The 18,809-nt window shown below is 48.6% G+C and overlaps 1 protein-coding gene across 2 annotated transcripts in view; it reads left to right on the top strand.

Moving 5' to 3' along the window:
- The window catches only part of LOC132452547 (myosin-10-like), a 46,499-nt gene that overhangs the window by 10,713 nt on the left and 16,977 nt on the right, over positions 1-18,809 (top strand). The window contains exons 5-26 of one of the 2 annotated variants that reach the window (XM_060045225.1): positions 1,871-1,973; positions 2,272-2,301; positions 2,801-2,893; positions 3,034-3,097; positions 4,059-4,157; positions 4,735-4,878; positions 5,248-5,343; positions 5,836-5,954; positions 6,482-6,634; positions 7,239-7,412; positions 7,691-7,864; positions 9,387-9,501; positions 10,818-11,011; positions 11,648-11,769; positions 11,856-11,925; positions 12,456-12,616; positions 13,863-13,971; positions 14,679-14,810; positions 15,400-15,606; positions 16,658-16,795; positions 17,208-17,331; positions 18,198-18,369. In XM_060045225.1, coding sequence (XP_059901208.1) covers positions 1,871-1,973; positions 2,272-2,301; positions 2,801-2,893; positions 3,034-3,097; positions 4,059-4,157; positions 4,735-4,878; positions 5,248-5,343; positions 5,836-5,954; positions 6,482-6,634; positions 7,239-7,412; positions 7,691-7,864; positions 9,387-9,501; positions 10,818-11,011; positions 11,648-11,769; positions 11,856-11,925; positions 12,456-12,616; positions 13,863-13,971; positions 14,679-14,810; positions 15,400-15,606; positions 16,658-16,795; positions 17,208-17,331; positions 18,198-18,369 — 2,793 coding nt within the window. The remainder of the gene's footprint in view (positions 1-1,870; positions 1,974-2,271; positions 2,302-2,800; positions 2,894-3,033; positions 3,098-4,058; positions 4,158-4,734; positions 4,879-5,247; positions 5,344-5,835; positions 5,955-6,481; positions 6,635-7,238; positions 7,413-7,690; positions 7,865-9,386; positions 9,502-10,817; positions 11,012-11,647; positions 11,770-11,855; positions 11,926-12,455; positions 12,617-13,862; positions 13,972-14,678; positions 14,811-15,399; positions 15,607-16,657; positions 16,796-17,207; positions 17,332-18,197; positions 18,370-18,809) is intronic. The other variant, XM_060045229.1, reaches the window with a different exon arrangement.

Raw genomic sequence — 18,809 nt, 5'->3', positions numbered from 1 at the left:
TTGCCAAGGTGTCTTGAGCAAGACACACAACGCTAGATTCTCCTGATAGCTCGCTATTACCTTGTACGGTAGACACCGCCGTCGGTGTAGGACTGTGTATTTATTGGCGAATGTGGCACAAATCGTGAAGCGCTTAGAGTGAACACAGGTCAGCAAAGCGCAGTATAAATGCTGTCTATTTATCTGCCAATTCTCTCCTCGGTCTAAAGGCGGACTAGGTGATGTAGTGGCTCGATGAAGTGGAAAATGATAGTGTTAGCGGTGGATCATCTGGCTCCACCTTAATAGAGGTCCCTGTCAACCCATCCCGGTCCCTCTATTACCTGACCTTATATCTCAGCTCAGATCTCATTCCAGCCCGACAGCTCCATCAGCCGCAGTATCCCAAAGGCCACGGCGAGGTCGCAGAGAGGTTGTGCAGCATTGTGGGGATTAAGCCTCGTAAAATCATCTGTGACGCGGGATGGAAAGACTTTGAACACGCACGCACTGTTCCCTCTCTGTGGCTGATGTCTCAGTTAGCCAGCCGAGTGCGGTTTCGCCAGGCTGTTATTGGCCATTCCCGGCCTGTTGTGAGAGGGTAGTTACTGGGTTTGGTGCTCTGCCTAAACCCTCCGTCGTCAGAGCTGAAATACGCCCCCTGTTGGCTGTAACCGCTGGAAAATTACTAATAATAAAGTAAACAAATATTGGTTTTACCATTAAACTGCCGCCGACACTTCGATCATCGGTACACCCGAGTTGACCTATACAGGTAGCCTACACAGCCTGCTATGTGCGGCAGCTAATAGCCCGCTAGGCTAAAGCCACTGGCATGTGGTCCATACAGCTTGCTATGTGTAGAAGCTAATAGCCCGCTAGGCTAAAGCCATTGGCATGCAGTCCATACAGCTTGCTATCTGTAGCAGCTAATAGCCCGCTAGGTTAAAGCCACTGGCATGTAGCCCATACAGCTTGCTATGTGTAGAAGCTAATAGCCCGCTAGGCTAAAGCCACTGGCATGCAGTCCATACAGCTTGCTATCTGTAGCAGCTAATAGCCCGCTAGGCTAAAGCCACTGGCATGTAGTCCATACAGCTTGCTATCTGTAGCAGCTAATAGCCCGCTAGGCTAAAGCCACTGGCATGTAGCCCATACAGCCTGCCATGCATAGCTAAAATCGAGCTAGGACAAAGCCACTGGGAAGTAGCCAACTCCGCCTGCTATGTGTAGCTAATATCAGGCTAGGCTAAAGCCACGGGCATGTAGCTGTGTGTTGCTGCTTGGATGTGCACCAGCGGCTCTGGGGTCTGGTCTGACCAGCGGTAGCAGCAGCAGACCAGACACCGGGCCCGCCCTCGCTACCACAGAGGTCTGCACCGGGTTCCGATCTCCCAGAGAGCGGGAGAACAAACAACATACCGTTCTCTCCCTTGCTCAATAAAATGTATTTTTTTTGGAATGAAAGTTTATTCAATAATGTTGCAAAAGTAATTTCCTGAGAAAACAGCGAGGAACGGAAAAAAAAAAAACAATACGGATAAAACAACAAAATACAGGGTCGAGAAAAATACACACAAAAAATACATTGGTATATATCTGCTGCCGCTCAAATCTGAGTCTCTGAGTTCTTCCGGTTGGGTTTTGGTTGGGTTAGGCTCTCTGGGTGTATATTGCAAAAAAGCTGCGGGTTAATGTAGAGCTTATTGGCACTTCAGCATCAAGGTGTCCAGTGTGTCTCAACTCAAACAGCCCCTAAAGTCGAGTGTTTCTACTTCTAGTCATGGAGGCATTCACTCGGATCAACATTTACCGTGTGTCCACCGGTCTCTTTGTCTCTCACTCTGACCTGTCCTGTCTCCATCTTTCACTCCATCCGTCCGTCTCTCAGAGGAGAGTCGGGAGCAGGCAAGACGGAGAACACTAAGAAAGTGATCCAGTACCTGGCCCACGTCGCCTCCTCCCACAAGGGTCGCAGAGACCACAACATTCCTGTGAGTGGTCCTACTCCCCCCCCCCCCATCGTTCTTCCCCCTTCCTCCTCGTCATCCTCTCCCTTACCACCACTAAAGATGCTAACATTTACAGATGAATGAAATCGTTGAGGATGTTTCCAATGTTTTATCTTTAACATAGGTTGACAATTTTGCTTCTCATTGGCTCATTGCTTCATGCTACGCTAGCAGGCTAATTCTAGGCTATCAGGTTAATGCTAAGCTATCGAACTGATACTAGGCTAATGCCACCTGGTTTTCTATGCTCTGGATTCTAACCCCTCCCTTTGTTTAACAGCCTGAATCTCCCAAAGCATTGAAGCTCCAGGCAAGTGTCTCCCTCATCATTTTATACTAAAACATCTGCAGCAATCTAATGTAAACATCGGACCAAATACCGTAACAATACATCAGGAACAGTGCAATAACGGATATCTTCTATGTAGTGATATTGTTAAGTTAATTATTGGTTTAGTGGTATGTCACCTGGATTTAGTCAGAATACTCACTTTTAGGAGATGCATGTTAGGATTCTTGGGATCCAAGGGTACTCAACCTATTCTAGTATGTTAATTTGTTGTTACACAAATCACTTTACAAAGTAGAGCTTATCAAAACCGTACCTCTGTATAATTGGTAGTAAGCATGGTAGTTTAAGTTAGCATTGCACTTCAGCTTAGCGAGGTTCATTATATTGTACATTCGATTAGCATTGTACTTTTATTTAGGGTTAGTTAGTTAACATTCGGCGCGCAGTAGAAGAGGGATGAAGAGCCGTGCTGACAGGTGTGCGAGACGTTTGACCGCTCGCCGACTTCTCCCCGCAGGGTGAGTTGGAACGGCAGCTCCTCCAGGCTAATCCCATCCTGGAGGCCTTCGGCAACGCCAAGACAGTGAAGAACGACAACTCGTCTCGATTCGTGAGTTCGGTTGTTAATTCACAAAGCATGTTCCAAAGGTTCTCCGAGGGAAGGAAGATATTTCTCCAATGACGTGATCGCACAACCAGGCTAAACCAATATCCTCACTGAGTGTTTAAACTATTTGTTGTACGTTGCAGGGCAAGTTTATTCGAGTCAACTTCGATGTCGCTGGATACATCGTGGGGGCCAACATTGAGACCTGTATCCTAAACCACCGTCGGAACCGCTGACTCCAAAGTAACAGAAAGGTAGTGATTAGAGAAGTACTGTATTGGTTATAGTATGTGTCAAGTCAAGTGCAGGAGCTTGACAAAATGCAAACTCAAATCCAACAAACGCAGTTGCTCGCCTCCGCTGGTGAATGCCGGCGCGGTCGGTGTGCGGTGAGTTAAGGTTGGTGTTGGAGTGAGACTGATAATGTGCTTTACAAGGATTCCTTTCCTAAAATGGAGGTTTCTATGGTTTCTAGAAACTCAGATTGAATACTGACCTCCCGTGCCGCAGAAGCGATGAACCCCGTTCTGCTCACTGCCCGAAGCTAATCCTTGAGTTCTGGACCAGTCGCACACGTTTCAGTGTTCCTAGTGTTCCCACAGTTTGCTGTAAACCATGTTAAGCCAGGCTGTATCGTCCTGGCAACCCCTAGTCCAGTGATTCACAACCTTTTTATGGCCCGTGGTTTCTTTTATTTGTTTTCGATGTCTGAAATTGTTGTGTTTTGGCTTCCCCACACACAATTGCAACCCTATCAAAACCTTCTGTTATATCAATGTCCCGGTGAACATACATCGTGCCGTACTAGTGATAAGTAGTAGTTTGCTTGTAGCTACAAATAATCTGTCTGTTGGCATATAAAGGACATCTCTGAGACCTTTCAAACCGTAGTATTTTCAAAAAATATATAAACCTCTAGCATATACATTAACAATCTTCCACAACCCCAATCTGCGTATGAAACCAAGGGGGTTCCTGACCCACTGGTTGGGGACCCCTTGTGTTGTATATCACCACTAAGGTTGCTTTGGAAACAAACTAGTAGGTATGTTAGACAAGGCTGTTACAATCACAACCCGCATACATTTGATGTCAGTGAGGGTTTTTGAGGGTTCAAGGTGTATCGCCGTAGTGTCCTGGTCCTACGTTCCTTAACGCGTGGCGTCAGACCTCCTGGAGAAGTCCAGGGCCATCCGACAGGCCAAAGACGAGAGGACCTTCCACGTGTTCTACCAGCTGCTGGCGGGGGCCGGGGAGCACCTCAAGAGTGAGTACATCCGGACCGTAAAGAACATTACGGACCACCCAGAACAAACAGACTATACATCAGATGCACTCATGTATCGGATGCGGGGGTGTGATGTGATTTGTGTGTGTTTCTGTATGTGATGGTTGTGGTTGTGTGTGTTTCTGTATGTGACGGTTGTGGTTGTGTGTGTTTCTGTATGTGACGGTTGTGGTTGTGTATGTTTCTGTATTTCATGGTTGGTTGTGTGTGTTTCTGTATGTGACGGTTGTGGTTGTGTGTGTTTCTGTGTGTGACGTTGTGGTTGTGTGTGTTTCTGTGTGCGATGGTTGTGGTTGTGTGTGTTTCTGTATGTGACGGTTGTGGTTGTGTGCGTCTCTGTATGTGATGGTTGTGGTTGTGTGTGTTTCTGTATGTGACGGTTGTGGTTGTGTGTGTTTCTGTGTGTGACGGTTGTGGTTGTGTGCGTCTCTGTATGCGATGGTTGTGGTTGTGTGTGTTTCTGTATGTGACGGTTGTGGTTGTGTGCGTCTCTGTATGTGATGGTTGTGGTTGTGTGTGTTTCTGTGTGTGACGGTTGTGGTTGTGTTGGTTCCAGCCGACCTGCTGCTAGAGGGATTCTCCAGCTACCGTTTCCTGTCCAATGGGAACGTGACGATCCCCGGCCAGCAGGACAAGGACAACTTCCAGGAGACCATGGACGCCATGCACATCATGAGCTTCTCCCATGAAGAGATCGTTTGTGAGTATAGACAGGGAGGCAGTCAGGCAGACAGAAGGGAGGACAGCCATCAAACAAGTGTGTTTGATGGGGTTTATGGGATATTGATACTCTCTCTCTCTCTGTCTGTCTGTCTCTCTCTCTCTGTCTCTCTCTGTCTGTCTGTCTATCTGTCTGTCTGTCTGTCTGTCTGTCTGTCTGTCTGTCTCTGTCTGTCTGTCTGTCTGTCTGTCTGTCTGTCTGTCTGTCTGTCTGTCTGTCTGTCTCTCTGTCTCTCTCTCTCTCTCTCTCTCTCTCTCTCTCTCTCTCTCTCTCTCTCTCTCTCTCTCTCTCTCTCTCTCTCTCTCTCTCTCTCTCTCTCTCTCTCTCTCTCTCTCTCTCTCTCTCCAGGTATGTTGAAGGTGGTGTCCGCGGTCTTGCAGTTTGGGAACATATCGTTCCGGAAGGAGAGGAACACGGACCAGGCCTCCATGCCTGAGAACACAGGTGAGGCCTCACCTCTAGCTCCAGCCAATCGGTGTTATGGTCTTGCCCTCTCGATGCTCATGCTGAATCCAATTGGAAGTAAAGAAAAAACGTATTCTGAAATCTCTCGGCTCTACACGGAGGATAATATTTGATGTTCCTCTGTGCTTTGCTACATTTTCCTCGGGCGCTGCTTAAAATCCTTTATTAATCCTGCAGACCGTGTCTCTCTTTAGTCATGAATCTAAAGTCCATCCCCTGAGCACAACTCGGCCATCATTCTTTCTGGAAAACGCTTTCAGCGAGATCGAGGCCAGACCGATCTGCAGAGAGAAGCAGAACGTGAGCCGGGGCGATGGGGACGGTCTCCGGGGGCCGGTTTACATGTACTTAAGCCAGACACCGAACCCTGACTGCTCCCGGCCAGCTGGCGGCCTGCATGGTTCCCCCCACCCTGAGCGTCCATCGCAACCTGTAGATGCTCCATCACTGAGGTCCTCTGTGTCCCCGCAGCGGCCCAGAAGCTGTGCCACCTGCTGGGCATGAACGTCATGGAGTTCACCCGGGCCATCCTGACCCCCAGGATCAAGGTGGGCCGGGACTACGTCCAGAAGGCCCAGACCAAGGAGCAGGTAAGGGGGACCAGGACCTGGCTATGGTCAGTCATAATGTAACGTAGTCATAGTGGGACCTGGCTATAGTCAGTCATAATGTAATGTAGTCTTAGTGGGACCTGGCTATGTTCAGTCATAATGTAACGTAGTCATAGTGGGACCTGGCTATGTTCAGTTAGTAATGTACCGTAGTCTTAGTGGGACCTGGCTATGTTCAGTCATAATGTAACGTAGTCATAGTGGGACCTGGCTATGTTCAGTCATAATGTAACGTAGTCATAGTGGGACCTGGCTATGTTCAGTCATAATGTAACGTAGTCATAGTGGGACCTGGCTATGTTCAGTCAGTATTGTAAAGTAGCCTTAGTGGGACCTGGCTATGTTCAGTCATAATGTAACGTAGTCATAGTGGGACCAGGCTATGTTCAGTTAGTAATGTACCGTAGTCTTAGTGGGACCTGGCTATGTTCAGTCATGTAACGTAGTCATAGTGGGACCTGGCTATGTTCAGTCAGGTATGTAACCTTTGCCCCCCCCCCCACCAGGCAGACTTTGCCATGGAGGCGCTGGCCAAGGCCACGTACGAGCGGCTCTTCCGCTGGCTGGTGCACCGCATCAACCGGGCCCTGGACCGCACCAAGCGCCAGGGGGCCTCCTTCATCGGGATCCTGGACATCGCCGGCTTCGAGATCTTCCAGGTGATCCCAGCACCGAACACCGTCCGGGGTTCACTCACCCTGCACACGGCTTCTGAATCTGTTCACCTGTAGTCAGACAGGGTTAGAGATTATGGGATGGCACAGGGGTGGGTAAGAGGACATTCATTTACTGCCAGAATTATATTTACATGACTTAACAATAAGTACATCTGTCAGAGGTAGGAGAAAACAACACCATATCGCTGTCGGTGCAGTAAAGATGTTCATAGAAACAAGTGCCAAGGACAAATAATTGTTAGGTTAACCCATTCCCCGTATGCAACGAAGATAGCTAGGAGAAGATGCTACACAATGCTCAGTCAGTACTATTTTTTTTATCCAGCCATGCACTCTTTAGACCGCTCTTTAAGGAGAGCTCCGCAGGTTGCTTGTTGTGTTGCCTGAAGCAAAAGATAATGCTTTGGAATCTTCCCTTTCAAAATAGGCTTGAGTCCCAGAGCGAGTGCATTTCTACTCCTTGTTTATGCCGTGCTAAAAAAAATGCGAGGCGCAATCCTTGCTCCGTCCGCTTTGGGCTTCGCCCTGTCGGATGGTTGCTACGGGGTCTTAACTCCGTCTCCCGCTCCCGTTCCTCCCCCGGCAGCTGAACTCGTTCGAGCAGCTGTGCATCAACTACACCAACGAGCGGCTGCAGCAGCTGTTCAACCACACCATGTTCGTCCTGGAGCAGGAGGAGTACCAGCGGGAGGGCATCGAGTGGAGCTTCATCGACTTCGGCCTGGACCTGCAGCCCTGCATCGACCTCATCGAGAGGCCGGTGGGTCCCCTCTCCGCCCGGTGGTCCCGGGGACACACTGCGGACGAACCCCTAGTCTCTGGTTCACCCAGCGTTGACCCCTGTTTTACTTCTTGTTTGTCTCTTGCTACCGCTGGTTTACTTTTTGTTTACCCCTGCTGACCCACCTATCTTCTCTTGTTTACCTTTGAAACTTTCGTTTTCCTATCGTTTAACTCATTTTGTTTATCTCTTTAGTTTAACTTTCGTCGACTTCCTTCTTTACTTCCTGTTCGCCCCTTGTCGTCGCCCCCCGGCAGAACAACCCCCCGGGCATCCTGGCCCTGCTGGACGAGGAGTGCTGGTTCCCCAAAGCTACAGACAAGACCTTCGTGGACAAGGTCCTCCAGGAACAGGGCACCCACTGCAAGTTCCAGAAGCCCCGGCAGCTGAAGGACAAGGCGGACTTCTGCGTCATCCACTACGCTGGCAGGGTATGAAACCGCTCTGGCATCTACTAGACAGACAGGCAGGGTAGGAGGACACTTCGATATCATTGAAGTGTGCTACCCTGCCTGGGGCAGCATGTGACTCAGGAGGTAGAGCAGGAAGGTTGCTAGTTCGATCCCCGGCTCCTCCTAGCTGAGTGTCGAGGTGTCCCTGAGCAAGACGCCTCACCCTTTCTGCTCCAGGCGAGCTGGCTGTCGCCCTGCGGGGCCGACTCCGCCGTCGGTGTGTGAATGTGTGCCATGTGCAGTCCAGTATCATACAAGGCAGGCAGGGTAGTACACCACAATATCATCCACTACGCTGGCAGATTAAGGGGTCAGATTCTAACCCCTAATGCCCTGATAATGCTACACCAACCTGAGTATCAATCGTCTTTCTTTCATTTATCTTCCAATCATGGGGTAGCTGGTTCTAAACCCTGCTGTGTAGCACTGAGTTACACACTGCTTAGCTACTGGATGGTATGTAGCTAGCAGCCTAGCTAGCTTTCTGTTTAGCAACTGGGTTTAATGTTAGATAGCTTTCTGTTTGGCTTCCAGAATTCTGTTTGTTAGCGTCCCAGTCTCAAGTCCCTACCATCCTAGTGCACGAGGTTTCGGTAGCCAGACCCCTCAACACAATAGTCCAGTTGTCCCCCACATCTGGTTCACATCGGGGTGATATCCAGTCTGGGTTACATAACCCGGAGTGTTTCCACCTTATAGTGGGTTTCTGCCATCTGGAGAGCCGTACTTCCCTGCATTCCAAACTAATATCATCTTTCTTCGGTTAAAACACAGTCAACTGCCTCTCTTTCTCTCCTCGTTCCTCTTTTAAATGTTTAAACATGTTTGAATATCAAATTTATCCTGTTTGAATCCAGTATCTTAATCAAACTTTAGGAATTACATTCTGTGCTATAAACCACTTTTACATAGTAAGTCCCAACACTGAAGTTACCATTTTTTTCTAGGCTCCTGATGATAGCCAGAAGGGTTGGTTTGGGGATTTGTTAGGGATTGTCCGTTTTGCTCGCTGTTAGTTTATGGTCTGGCTTTGAGCCGTCTACACGCTGTTAAAGACTGGAGTCGAACCAGCACCTCTCAGCTCCTTCCCTGGGGAATAACATGATGATATGATCTCCCTGTTTCTGTTTGGTTCAAATTACTCAAAGATGCTCCTGGTTATGGAAAATATGTTATGGAGACTTTTTTGCAGGTTAGCATATAAAAACTAATTCAATTTATTTGCAGAACAACACCCATCAAAGGTTGACAGAAAACACTTGAACACATGTTTTTAGTTTATTATCCTCCTTTCGATATTATTTGGGACTGCAATGTAATCCTTTCGGTGCAGTACTGCCCTGTAATTGTACGTCCTGTGTGTTGGAAGTGTGTTGAGGTGGAGGTGTCTGGGAGTTGGAGGTTTGTTGTAGACGGAGGTGGAGGTGTGTTTAGGCGCGGGCGTCTGAAGGGGGAGGCGCGTGTTGGAGATGGATGTGACCCAGACTCTGTATCCCTCCAGGTGGACTACAAAGCCGATGAGTGGCTGATGAAGAACATGGACCCGCTGAATGACAACGTCGCCACTCTGCTCCACCAGTCCACGGACAAGTTTGTCTCTGAGCTCTGGAAAGACGGTGAGGACCACCGCATACTCACACCTCATATTAATAAAACGTGTGATTTGGCTGACCACAGATGTAACCCCTTAACTTGAACTACTCTGTATGTATTTTAACAACACCGCCAAGAAACAGTGACCATCGCAGACTCTGCAATCACGTTAACACGGCCTATAGTGTGGGCTGCTAATCTCTTTTACGTCTTTACTGCAATCTGCCCTGCTCTCTCTCCCCTCTCCTTGTACCATATTTCTCTCTCTCTCTCTCTCTCTCTCTCTCTCTCTCTCTCTCTCTCTCTCTCTCTCTCTCTCTCTCTCTCTCTCTCTCTCTCTCTCTCTCTCTCTCTCTCTCTAACCCTCTCTATCCACCTACCACATAGGAAGTGATAGATAAAGAGAGAAATAGAGAAAGAGAGAGGGTAAGAGAGACATAGGAAGAGGTTTCTCTTCTTCTTATGTCTCTCTTACCCTCTCTCTTCTCCATTTCTCTCTCTATCAGCCTCTTACTATGTCTTTCTTGCTCTCGCTCTCTCTTTCTCTCTCTCTCTCTCTGTCTATCTTACTCTCTCTATCCACCTCTCTCTGTCCACCTCTTCCTATGTCTCTCTTACCCTCGCTCTCTTTCTATTCCTACCTGCCTTATGTCTCTTTTTCTAGACATTCAGACCTTTCGGAGAGCCTCTTTCTATGATAATGTTTCTGAGAGCCCTGAGTCGCCAGGTGACTGACGTTAACACGCCTAGCACCTAGCAAGGCTGCCTGGCAACGCTATGGCTGCCTGGCAATGCTCTTGCTGCCTGACAATACTCTGGCTGCCTTACAATACTCTGGCTGCCTTACAATACTCTGGCTGCTTCACAATACTCTGGCAATACTTGACATTTGTGTTGTCTAGTGACATTCTTGTTACCTGCATGGCTTTCCTCTGCTTCCTCAATTCTTTTTTATTTGAATTAGATAATTATTATAATGATTATTATTTGATATTAATTGAACTGTTAAAGAGTTAAACTATTAATAATGTTAATGATAGAGTAACCTATTCAGGGTCACATCATTTGGACTGTAGCTGAGCATGCTAATCAGAGCACTGCTGTCCTGTGTTTTAGCACTGTTAGCACGGCGGCGTTAGCAACGCAACAATGAGGGCTAGCGCTCCCCGTGCGATGTCCATCCGTCTCTCAGGCTGCATCACCGCCTCCCGACATCACTTCCTGTCCTGTCTTCAGTCCCTCTCCTGTCTTGACCTCACTTCCTCTCCCGTCCTGACATCGCCTCCCGTCCTGACATCACTTCCTCCCTTGTGCTGACGCCCCTTCCTGCCCCCTCCAGTGGACCGCATCGTGGGATTGGACCAGGTGGCGGGCATGGCGGAGACGGCGTTCGGCGCCTCCTACAAGACCAAGAAGGGCATGTTCCGCACGGTGGGACAGCTCTACAAGGAGTCCCTCTCGCGCCTCATGGCCACGCTCAGGAACACCAACCCCAACTTTGTACGCTGCATCATCCCCAACCACCACAAGAGGGTAGGTGTTACCATGACAACCACTGCATTACCCCCAACCATCACAAGAGGGTAGGTGTTACCATGACAACCACCGCATTACCCCCAACCACCACAAGAGGGTAGGTGTTACCATGACAACCACTGCATTACCCCCAACCACCACCAGAGGGTAGGTGTTACCATGACAACCACTGCATTACCCCCAACCACCACCAGAGGGTAGGTGTTACCATGACAACCATCACCTCACCCCAAAACCACCGCTAGAGGGTAGGTGTTACCATGACAACCATCACATCACCCCCAACCACTGCAAGAGGGTCGATGTTACCGTGACAACCTTCACATCCTCCCACAACCACCACAAGAGGATAGGTGATACCATGACAATCATCACATCCTCCCACAACCACTACAAGAGAGTAGGTGTTACCATCACATCATCCCACAACCACTACAAGAGAGTAGGTGTTACCATGACAACCATGACATTACCCCATAGGACCACAAGAGGGTAACATGACAACTTGTTGTCATCACCTTGACAGCAGGCAAGGTTCTCAGATATGAGGGGAGAGATGTTGTATGTTATATAAAATGTGATATCGATGTCGATGTTCTATGTCATATAACACGTTACATTGATGTGTCCCAGGCTGGGAAGCTGGAGCCCCAGCTGGTCCTGGAGCAGCTGAGATGCAACGGAGTCCTGGAGGGAATCAGGATCTGCCGACAGGGGTTCCCAAACCGCATCCTCTTCCAGGAGTTCAGACAGAGGTACCCCCCTCGCCGCTCGCCTCTCTACACCCCGGAGCACACTGCGTGGACCCCCTGTTATCCACTGAACACCGCTCTCTCTCCAGGTATGAGATCCTGACCCCCAACGCCATCCCCAAGGGCTTCATGGATGGGAAGCAGGCCTGTGACCAGATGGTGAGGAAGGGACCACGCTTTACCGTATAAACACTGTCCGCACCTTACCGTAATCTACCTAATAACCACTACCTAACCCTACCGTAATGTACCTAATAATCACTGTGCACTGGTAACACACCGTACTGTTATGTACCTAATAACCACTGTCCACCTGTACTTCACCTGTACCGCACCTGTAACATAATGTACCTAATAGCCACCTTCGACCCTAACCTTACCATAATGTACCTATAAAGCTTCCGCTTGTACCGTACCGTATCAAACCCAATAACCACTGTCCAGCCTTACATCACTTACCGTAATTTACCTTATAACCACTGTCTACCTGTACGTCACCTGTCCCACACCCTACCGTAATGTACCGGATAACTACAGTCCACCTTTACTGTAACTTACCGTAATATACCTAATAACCACCGTCCACCTCACCTCTCAGTCTGCTGCTGCCTATCACCTATGAGCTGTAGCATAGGCTGTATGTAGTAACCTCCCCCCCCCCCCTCCCCCTGCCTCCCACTGCCTCCCAGATCAAGGTGCTGGAGCTGGACGCTAACCTGTACCGCATCGGCCAGAGCAAGATCTTCTTCAGGGCGGGGGTCTTGGCCCACCTGGAGGAGGAGAGGGACCTCAAGATCACAGACATCATCATCTACTTCCAGGCCGCCTGCAGGGGATACCTGGCACGCAAGTCAGCACCTCTCCAAAACCTTACTAATAATAATAGAGTAGTATTGGTATAGTAGTATCATAATAATTATAGAGTAGTATTGGTATAGCAGTATCATAATAATAATAATAATAATAATAATAATAATAATAATAATAATACATTTTATTTATAATGCACTTTATATTCAAGAATCTCAAAGTGCTTCAGAGAAAAAAAAACTATTAAAAGGGGGAACCTCAAAGAAAGTTTAGCTGAATGCTCTTTTAAAGAGATGGGTTTTGAGGTTCCGTTTTAAAAAGAGCTTTAGTCTGTGGAGCCCTCAGGTGGTCAGGGAGGGCGTTCCATAGTCTAGGGGCAGCAGCAGAAAAGGCCCGATCACCCATGGTGCACAGCTTCGTATGTCGGGTTTGGAGGGTGTGAGTGGATCCTGAACGGAGTGTACGTGAGGTTGTCGGGGGGGTGAGGAGTTCCTGAAGGTAGAGGGGGGCAAGTCCGTGAAGGCACTGGTGGGTGAGGAGGGAGACCTTGTACTCAATTCTGAGTGGGACAGGGAGCCAGTGCAGTGATTTCAGGATGGGGGTGATGTGGTCATGCTTGCGCACCCTCATCAGGACCCTGGCAGCACTGTTTTGAATGTATTGGAGCCTCTGGATGCTCTTGCCAGGGATCCCAATGATCCCAATGGTATCATAATAATAATAGAGTAGTATTGGTATAGTAGTATCATAATAATAATAGAGTAGTATTGGTATAGCAGTATCATAATAATAATATAACATTGGTATAGCAGTATCATAATAATAATAGAGTAGTATTGGTATAGCAGTATCATAATAATAATAGAGTAGTATTGGTATAGCAGTATCATAATAATAATAGAGTAGTATTGGTATAGCAGTATCATAATAATAATATAACATTGGTATAGCAGTATCATAATATTAATACAGTAGTATTGGTATAGCAGTATCATAATAATAATATAACATTGGTATAGCAGTATCATAATAGTTATGTAGCAGTTGTGGTATAGTGCTGTACTAATGAGGATGAGAGAAGCTCAGTGCAGAGGGTGTGTCAGCCAGTTTGATGCTAGCTCAGTGCTAACTGTGCGTGTCTCAGGGCTAACTCTGTTAGCTCAGTGCTAACCGTGTGTCTCAGGGATATCTCGGTTAACTCAGTGCTAACTGTGCGTGTCTCAGGGCTAACTCTGTGAGCTTGTTGCTAACTGTGTGTTTGTGTGTCTGTCTCCTCTGTGTGGCAGGGCGTTCTCTAAGAAGCAGCAGCAGCTAAGCGCTCTGAAGGTTCTGCAGAGGAACTGCGCCGCCTACCTGAAGCTCAAGCACTGGCAGTGGTGGAGGCTCTTCACTAAGGTATACTACACACACTGTCTACACTATACACTGTATTCATATACTATATTGGGTCACTAAATACTACAGCAAATTGTTGCATGTATCTGCAGTATATATTGTGTCCACATGGGGGTGTTGCTGTTTCTACACATAGGCAGTAGGCACTCAGGATGGCTGCTAGCCTCTCACATTCAGCCAAGTGTGTCAAGTGTACCTGGGAGCTTAACTCAGGTGTGTCTGGTGTACCTGGGAGCTTAACTCAGGTGTGTGGTGTACCTGGGAGCTTAACTCAGGTGTGTCTGGTGTACCTGGGAGCTTAACTCAGGTGTGTGGTGTACCTGGGATCTTAACTCAGGTGTGTCTGGTGTACCTGGGAGCTTAACTCAGGTGTGTCTGGTGTACCTGTTAAGTTAACTGCGGTGGGACCGGTGTACCTAAGAGGTAAAGTGAGGTGTGTCTCGTTTACCTAGGAGGTTAACTCAGGTGTGTCTAGGTCACCTGGGAGGCTAACTCAGGTGTGTCTGGATTACCTGGGAGTTGAACTCAGGTGTGTCTAGGTTACCTGGGAGTTGAACTCAGGTGTGTCTAGGTTACCTGGGAGATTAACTGAGGTGTGTCTAGGTTACCTGGGAGGTTAACTCAGGTGTATCTGGTGTACCTGGGGGGTTAACCGGGTTGGGTCTGGTGTACCTGGGGGGTTAACCGGAATGTGTTGGGTTGCCCAGGTGAAGCCTCTCCTCCAGGTGAGCCGGCAGGAGGAGGAGATGCAGGCCAAGGACGACGAGCTCCTCAAGGTTAAGGAGAAGCAGAGCAAGGTGGAGGAGGAGCTGGTGGAGATGCAGAAGAAACAGCAGCAGGTCAGCATACGACCACAACACCCGCACATATTTAGAAATAAATTAATAATTAATGAATTAATATTGCTATAATAATAATAAAAAAAAATATATATATATATACATACATATATATTTTTTACTTACATCTGTATGTCATTGCGGGCCGCCAGAAATGTTTCTGCGGGCCGCCATTGGCCCGCGGGCCGCACTTTGAGAACCAGTGGTTTAGATCATCATGACACCATTAGACCAAGACCAAGCGCTGTGCAGTCTCTCCACAGAAGTTTGGGTTTAGCGTTGTTGAACGTCTGGCTCCAAGGCAACTGAAACCCCTATAACACAAGAACATCTACAACACCTTAGAACATCTATAACTTTTTTTGAACGTTTCTTCTGACAAGTTGACTTAATGTACTTATTGTACGTCGCTTTGGATAAAAGCATCTGCTAAATGCCCTCTAGATGTAAACGTAACATTCCAGAGCACCAAGACACCATGCGAGTCCTGTTCGGATGCGGTTCTGTTCTGTTATTCCAAGAGGGAACCGTTGTACTCTAACTCTGTCCGTGTGGTTCCGGCGTGTGGTTCCTCGCGCGTTCCCTCCAGATGACGGAGGAGAAGAGCATCCTGGCGGAGCAGCTGCAGGCGGAGACGGAGCTGTTCGCCGAGGCGGAGGAGATGAGGGCCCGCCTGGCCTCCAAGAAGCAGGAGCTGGAGGAGATCCTCCACGACCTGGAGTCTCGCGTGGAGGAGGAGGAGGAGAGGACCCAGGGCCTCCAGAACGAGAAGAAGAAGATGCAGGCCCACCTCCAGGTCTGGGATGCGTTAGGCCTAAAAAAAAAAAAAAGTTTGGTTCCTGTTGGTTGTCAGTTGAGGTCATGGGTAGGTAGGGAATTTATTTAATTTTTTCCAGCGGCAGCGAATGATAGGTAGGTTGTTTTCATTTAAAAACGAGAAAATTCACTCATCCTTGTACAGAATGAAGAGGTGCTGTACCAAAACGTGATTATAGTTAGCATCAATTCTTTTTTTTTTTAGGCCTTATGTCCCTACTACTCCCTCGATGAATTGGTTGATGCATTGTGGGAAGAGTAGTTCCGTGCTTGGTGTAGTAGAAGATAACTCATTCATAGTAAACGTATTAATATAAACGGTATAGACCGTTCACCGGTGTGAATTTGCGCTACGGTATAGATTTCGACGTTAAGGTGAGACCGGTGTGACCGGTAGACAGTGTTGTGTGTAACGTGTTACAAAGTAAGTAACGCGTTAATACAGTAACGTAACTACTTTTTCATGTAAAAAGTAAAGTTAAGCACAACTACTGAAAAAAGATGGTGACGAAACGTAGTTCCTTTTTCAATTCGGCGCAACGTTACTTTTCCTAGGGACGGATTTGACAGCGATACTGCCTTCTGAGGCAGTATGCTATTGTGCGGGCTGCGTAATAGTCTCTTCACAAGCTCTCATTCCACACCGTACGAGACAGACGCTGGTAGCGTGAAGCTGTCTCTGCATCTCTTCCAAAGGCATCGCTTCCGCAGGCATTTTCAAAAGCCAGTCCTTACGACCAAAAAAGCCAGCGGTGATACGAGATAACAAACGCTGTCACTGTTTACCTGTGTAAGGACATGGTTCCCTTTCAAAATGTCGATAGAAAGCGCTTTAAAGAGATGGTCAAAACACTCGTGATATACCCCCGTGATATAATACCGTTACCGTCTGTGCCTCAAATCATACGTGATATACATTTTAGTCCATACTATACAGCCCTAGTTAGGGTGTTGGACTCGCTGACAAAGGGTTCTTGGTTCGAACCTCATAATCGACCTGAAGTCATCGGTTGGTTGCTGCGTGCCTGTAGGAGCTGGAGGAGCAGCTGGACGAGGAGGAGTCGGGCAGACAGAAGCTGCAGCTGGAGAAGGTGACGGCGGAGGCCAAGATGAAGAAGCATGAGGAGGTCATCCTGGTGCTGGAGGACCAGAACTCCAAGTTCCTCAAGGTGAGGCGCGGCCGGGGCGTGCAACCCAGAGACAGAGAGACACACTGAAAACCGACTGAGGGCATGCATCACCATATTCAGAAGACAGAATCATATCGCTAATGCTGAGCACCTCCTCCTCTCCTCTCCTCTCCTCTCCTCTCCTCTCCTCTCCTCTCCCCTCTTCATCTCATACTCCTCCTCTTCTCTCCTCTCCTCTCCTCTCCTCTCCTCTCCTCTCCTCTCCTCTCCTCTCCTCTCCCCTCTTCATCTCATACTCCTCCTCTTCTCTCCTCTCCTCTCCTCTCCTCTCCTCTCCTCTCCTCTCCTCCCCTCCTCTCCTCTCCTCTCCTCTCTTCTCTTCTCCTCTCCTCTCCTCTCCTCTCCTCTCCTCTCCTCTCCTCTCCTCTCCTCTCCTCTCCTCCCCACTCAGGAGAAGAAGCTGTTAGAGGAGCGTATCAACGAGATGAGCTCCGTCCTGACCGAGGAGGAGGAGAAGGCCAAGAACCTGGGCAAGATGAAGAACAAGCATGAGAATATGATTGTGGACCTGGAGGGTAAGATGGCCCACTGTCTCACCCCTTCCTACCTATTGCCCTTAATGACCTGTCTCCGTACCGTCTCACCTCTGCCATACCCTTAAAGATTAATTGAACCCCCTGTTAAAGCTCAAATTCGAAGACTAACACATCTTGTGAAATGCGTTTTGGGGTGGGAGTTCTAAGAAGGAGGGTCCACCTGTTGTCCCCAGGAACATTCACAAACTGGTTGAAAGGAACTGGAAAAACAAACATAGGATTTGACTCCTGTTTTATCAAGATAACCGATTTTAGTAACAGCGATACAATGTCATCGGCATGCTAGACTATGAATACCACGAACAAATAAATACATTCAAGCAAAGAATAGCTTGCCAGTGCTTATTTGATGGGAACATTAAAGTTCTCCCGGTGTATTTCTTAACTCTGTCACTATGTTATTTACATACTATGTGGGCAATCATACAAAAATAAGAAATCCTTATGACCTGTCGATGTTTTTACTGTCTAACTCTCCCCTCTCCCCTCCCCTCTCCCCTCCCCACCTCCCTCCCCTCTCCCCTCCCCTCTCCCCTCTCCCCTCCCCTCTCCCCTCTCCCCTCTCCCCTCCCCACCTCCCTCCCCTCTCCCCTCCCCTCTCCCCTCTCCCCTCCCCTCTCCCCTCTCCCCTCTCCCACCTCCCCTCCCCTCTCCCCTCTCCCCTCTCCCCTCTCCCACCTCCCCTCTCCCCTCCCCACCTCCCTCCCCTCTCCCCTCTCCCCTCCCCTCTCCCCTCCCCACCTCCCCTCCCCTCCCCTCCCCACCTCCCCTCCCCTCTCCCCTCTCCCCTCCCTCCCTCCCCTCTCCCCTCCCTCCCTCCCCTCTCCCCTCCCCCCTCCCTCCAGAGCGGCTGAAGAGGGAGGAGAAGGGGCGCCAGGAGCTGGAGAAGGCCAAGCGGAAGCTGGACGGGGAGCTGTCGGACCTGCAGGAGCAGATCGGGGAGCAGCAGGCGCAGGTGGAGGAGCTCAGGCAGCAGCTCACCAAGAAGGAGGAGGAGGCCCAGGTCTTCCAGTCGCGGTATGCGAGACACTATCGCCGTGGCAACGCATGGGTCGCTGAAGACCCTGGGCATGGCGGGGCATCGGTTGGCCGACGCTCACTGCACCGGATGGCCCTTCAGAATCAGAATCAGAATCAGAAAACTTTATTGATCCCCGCGGGGAAATTGTTTCGTTCCAGGTGCTCCGTACAAATATAAATTACAAGCATCGAAGATAAGATTATAAAATAGAAAATTATAAGTAAAAAACAATAAATCAAAGTAAGAATAAAGTAAGAAGTGGTCATCTCTTAGTGAAAGTGGACATCTCTTAGTGGATTATATTCACAAATTTACAATAAAATATTTACATTCTGTTTTATGTCAGATTATCAGAGGGCGGAGTTATAGAGTTTAATGGCCACAGGCAGGAATGACTTCTTGTGGCGCTCAGTGGTGCATTCAGGGGCAATGAGTC

This window comes from Gadus macrocephalus, chromosome 2 (assembly GCF_031168955.1).
Source record: "Gadus macrocephalus chromosome 2, ASM3116895v1".
NCBI lineage: Eukaryota > Metazoa > Chordata > Actinopteri > Gadiformes > Gadidae > Gadus > Gadus macrocephalus.
This window is presented reverse-complemented; position numbering and strand designations above follow the sequence as displayed.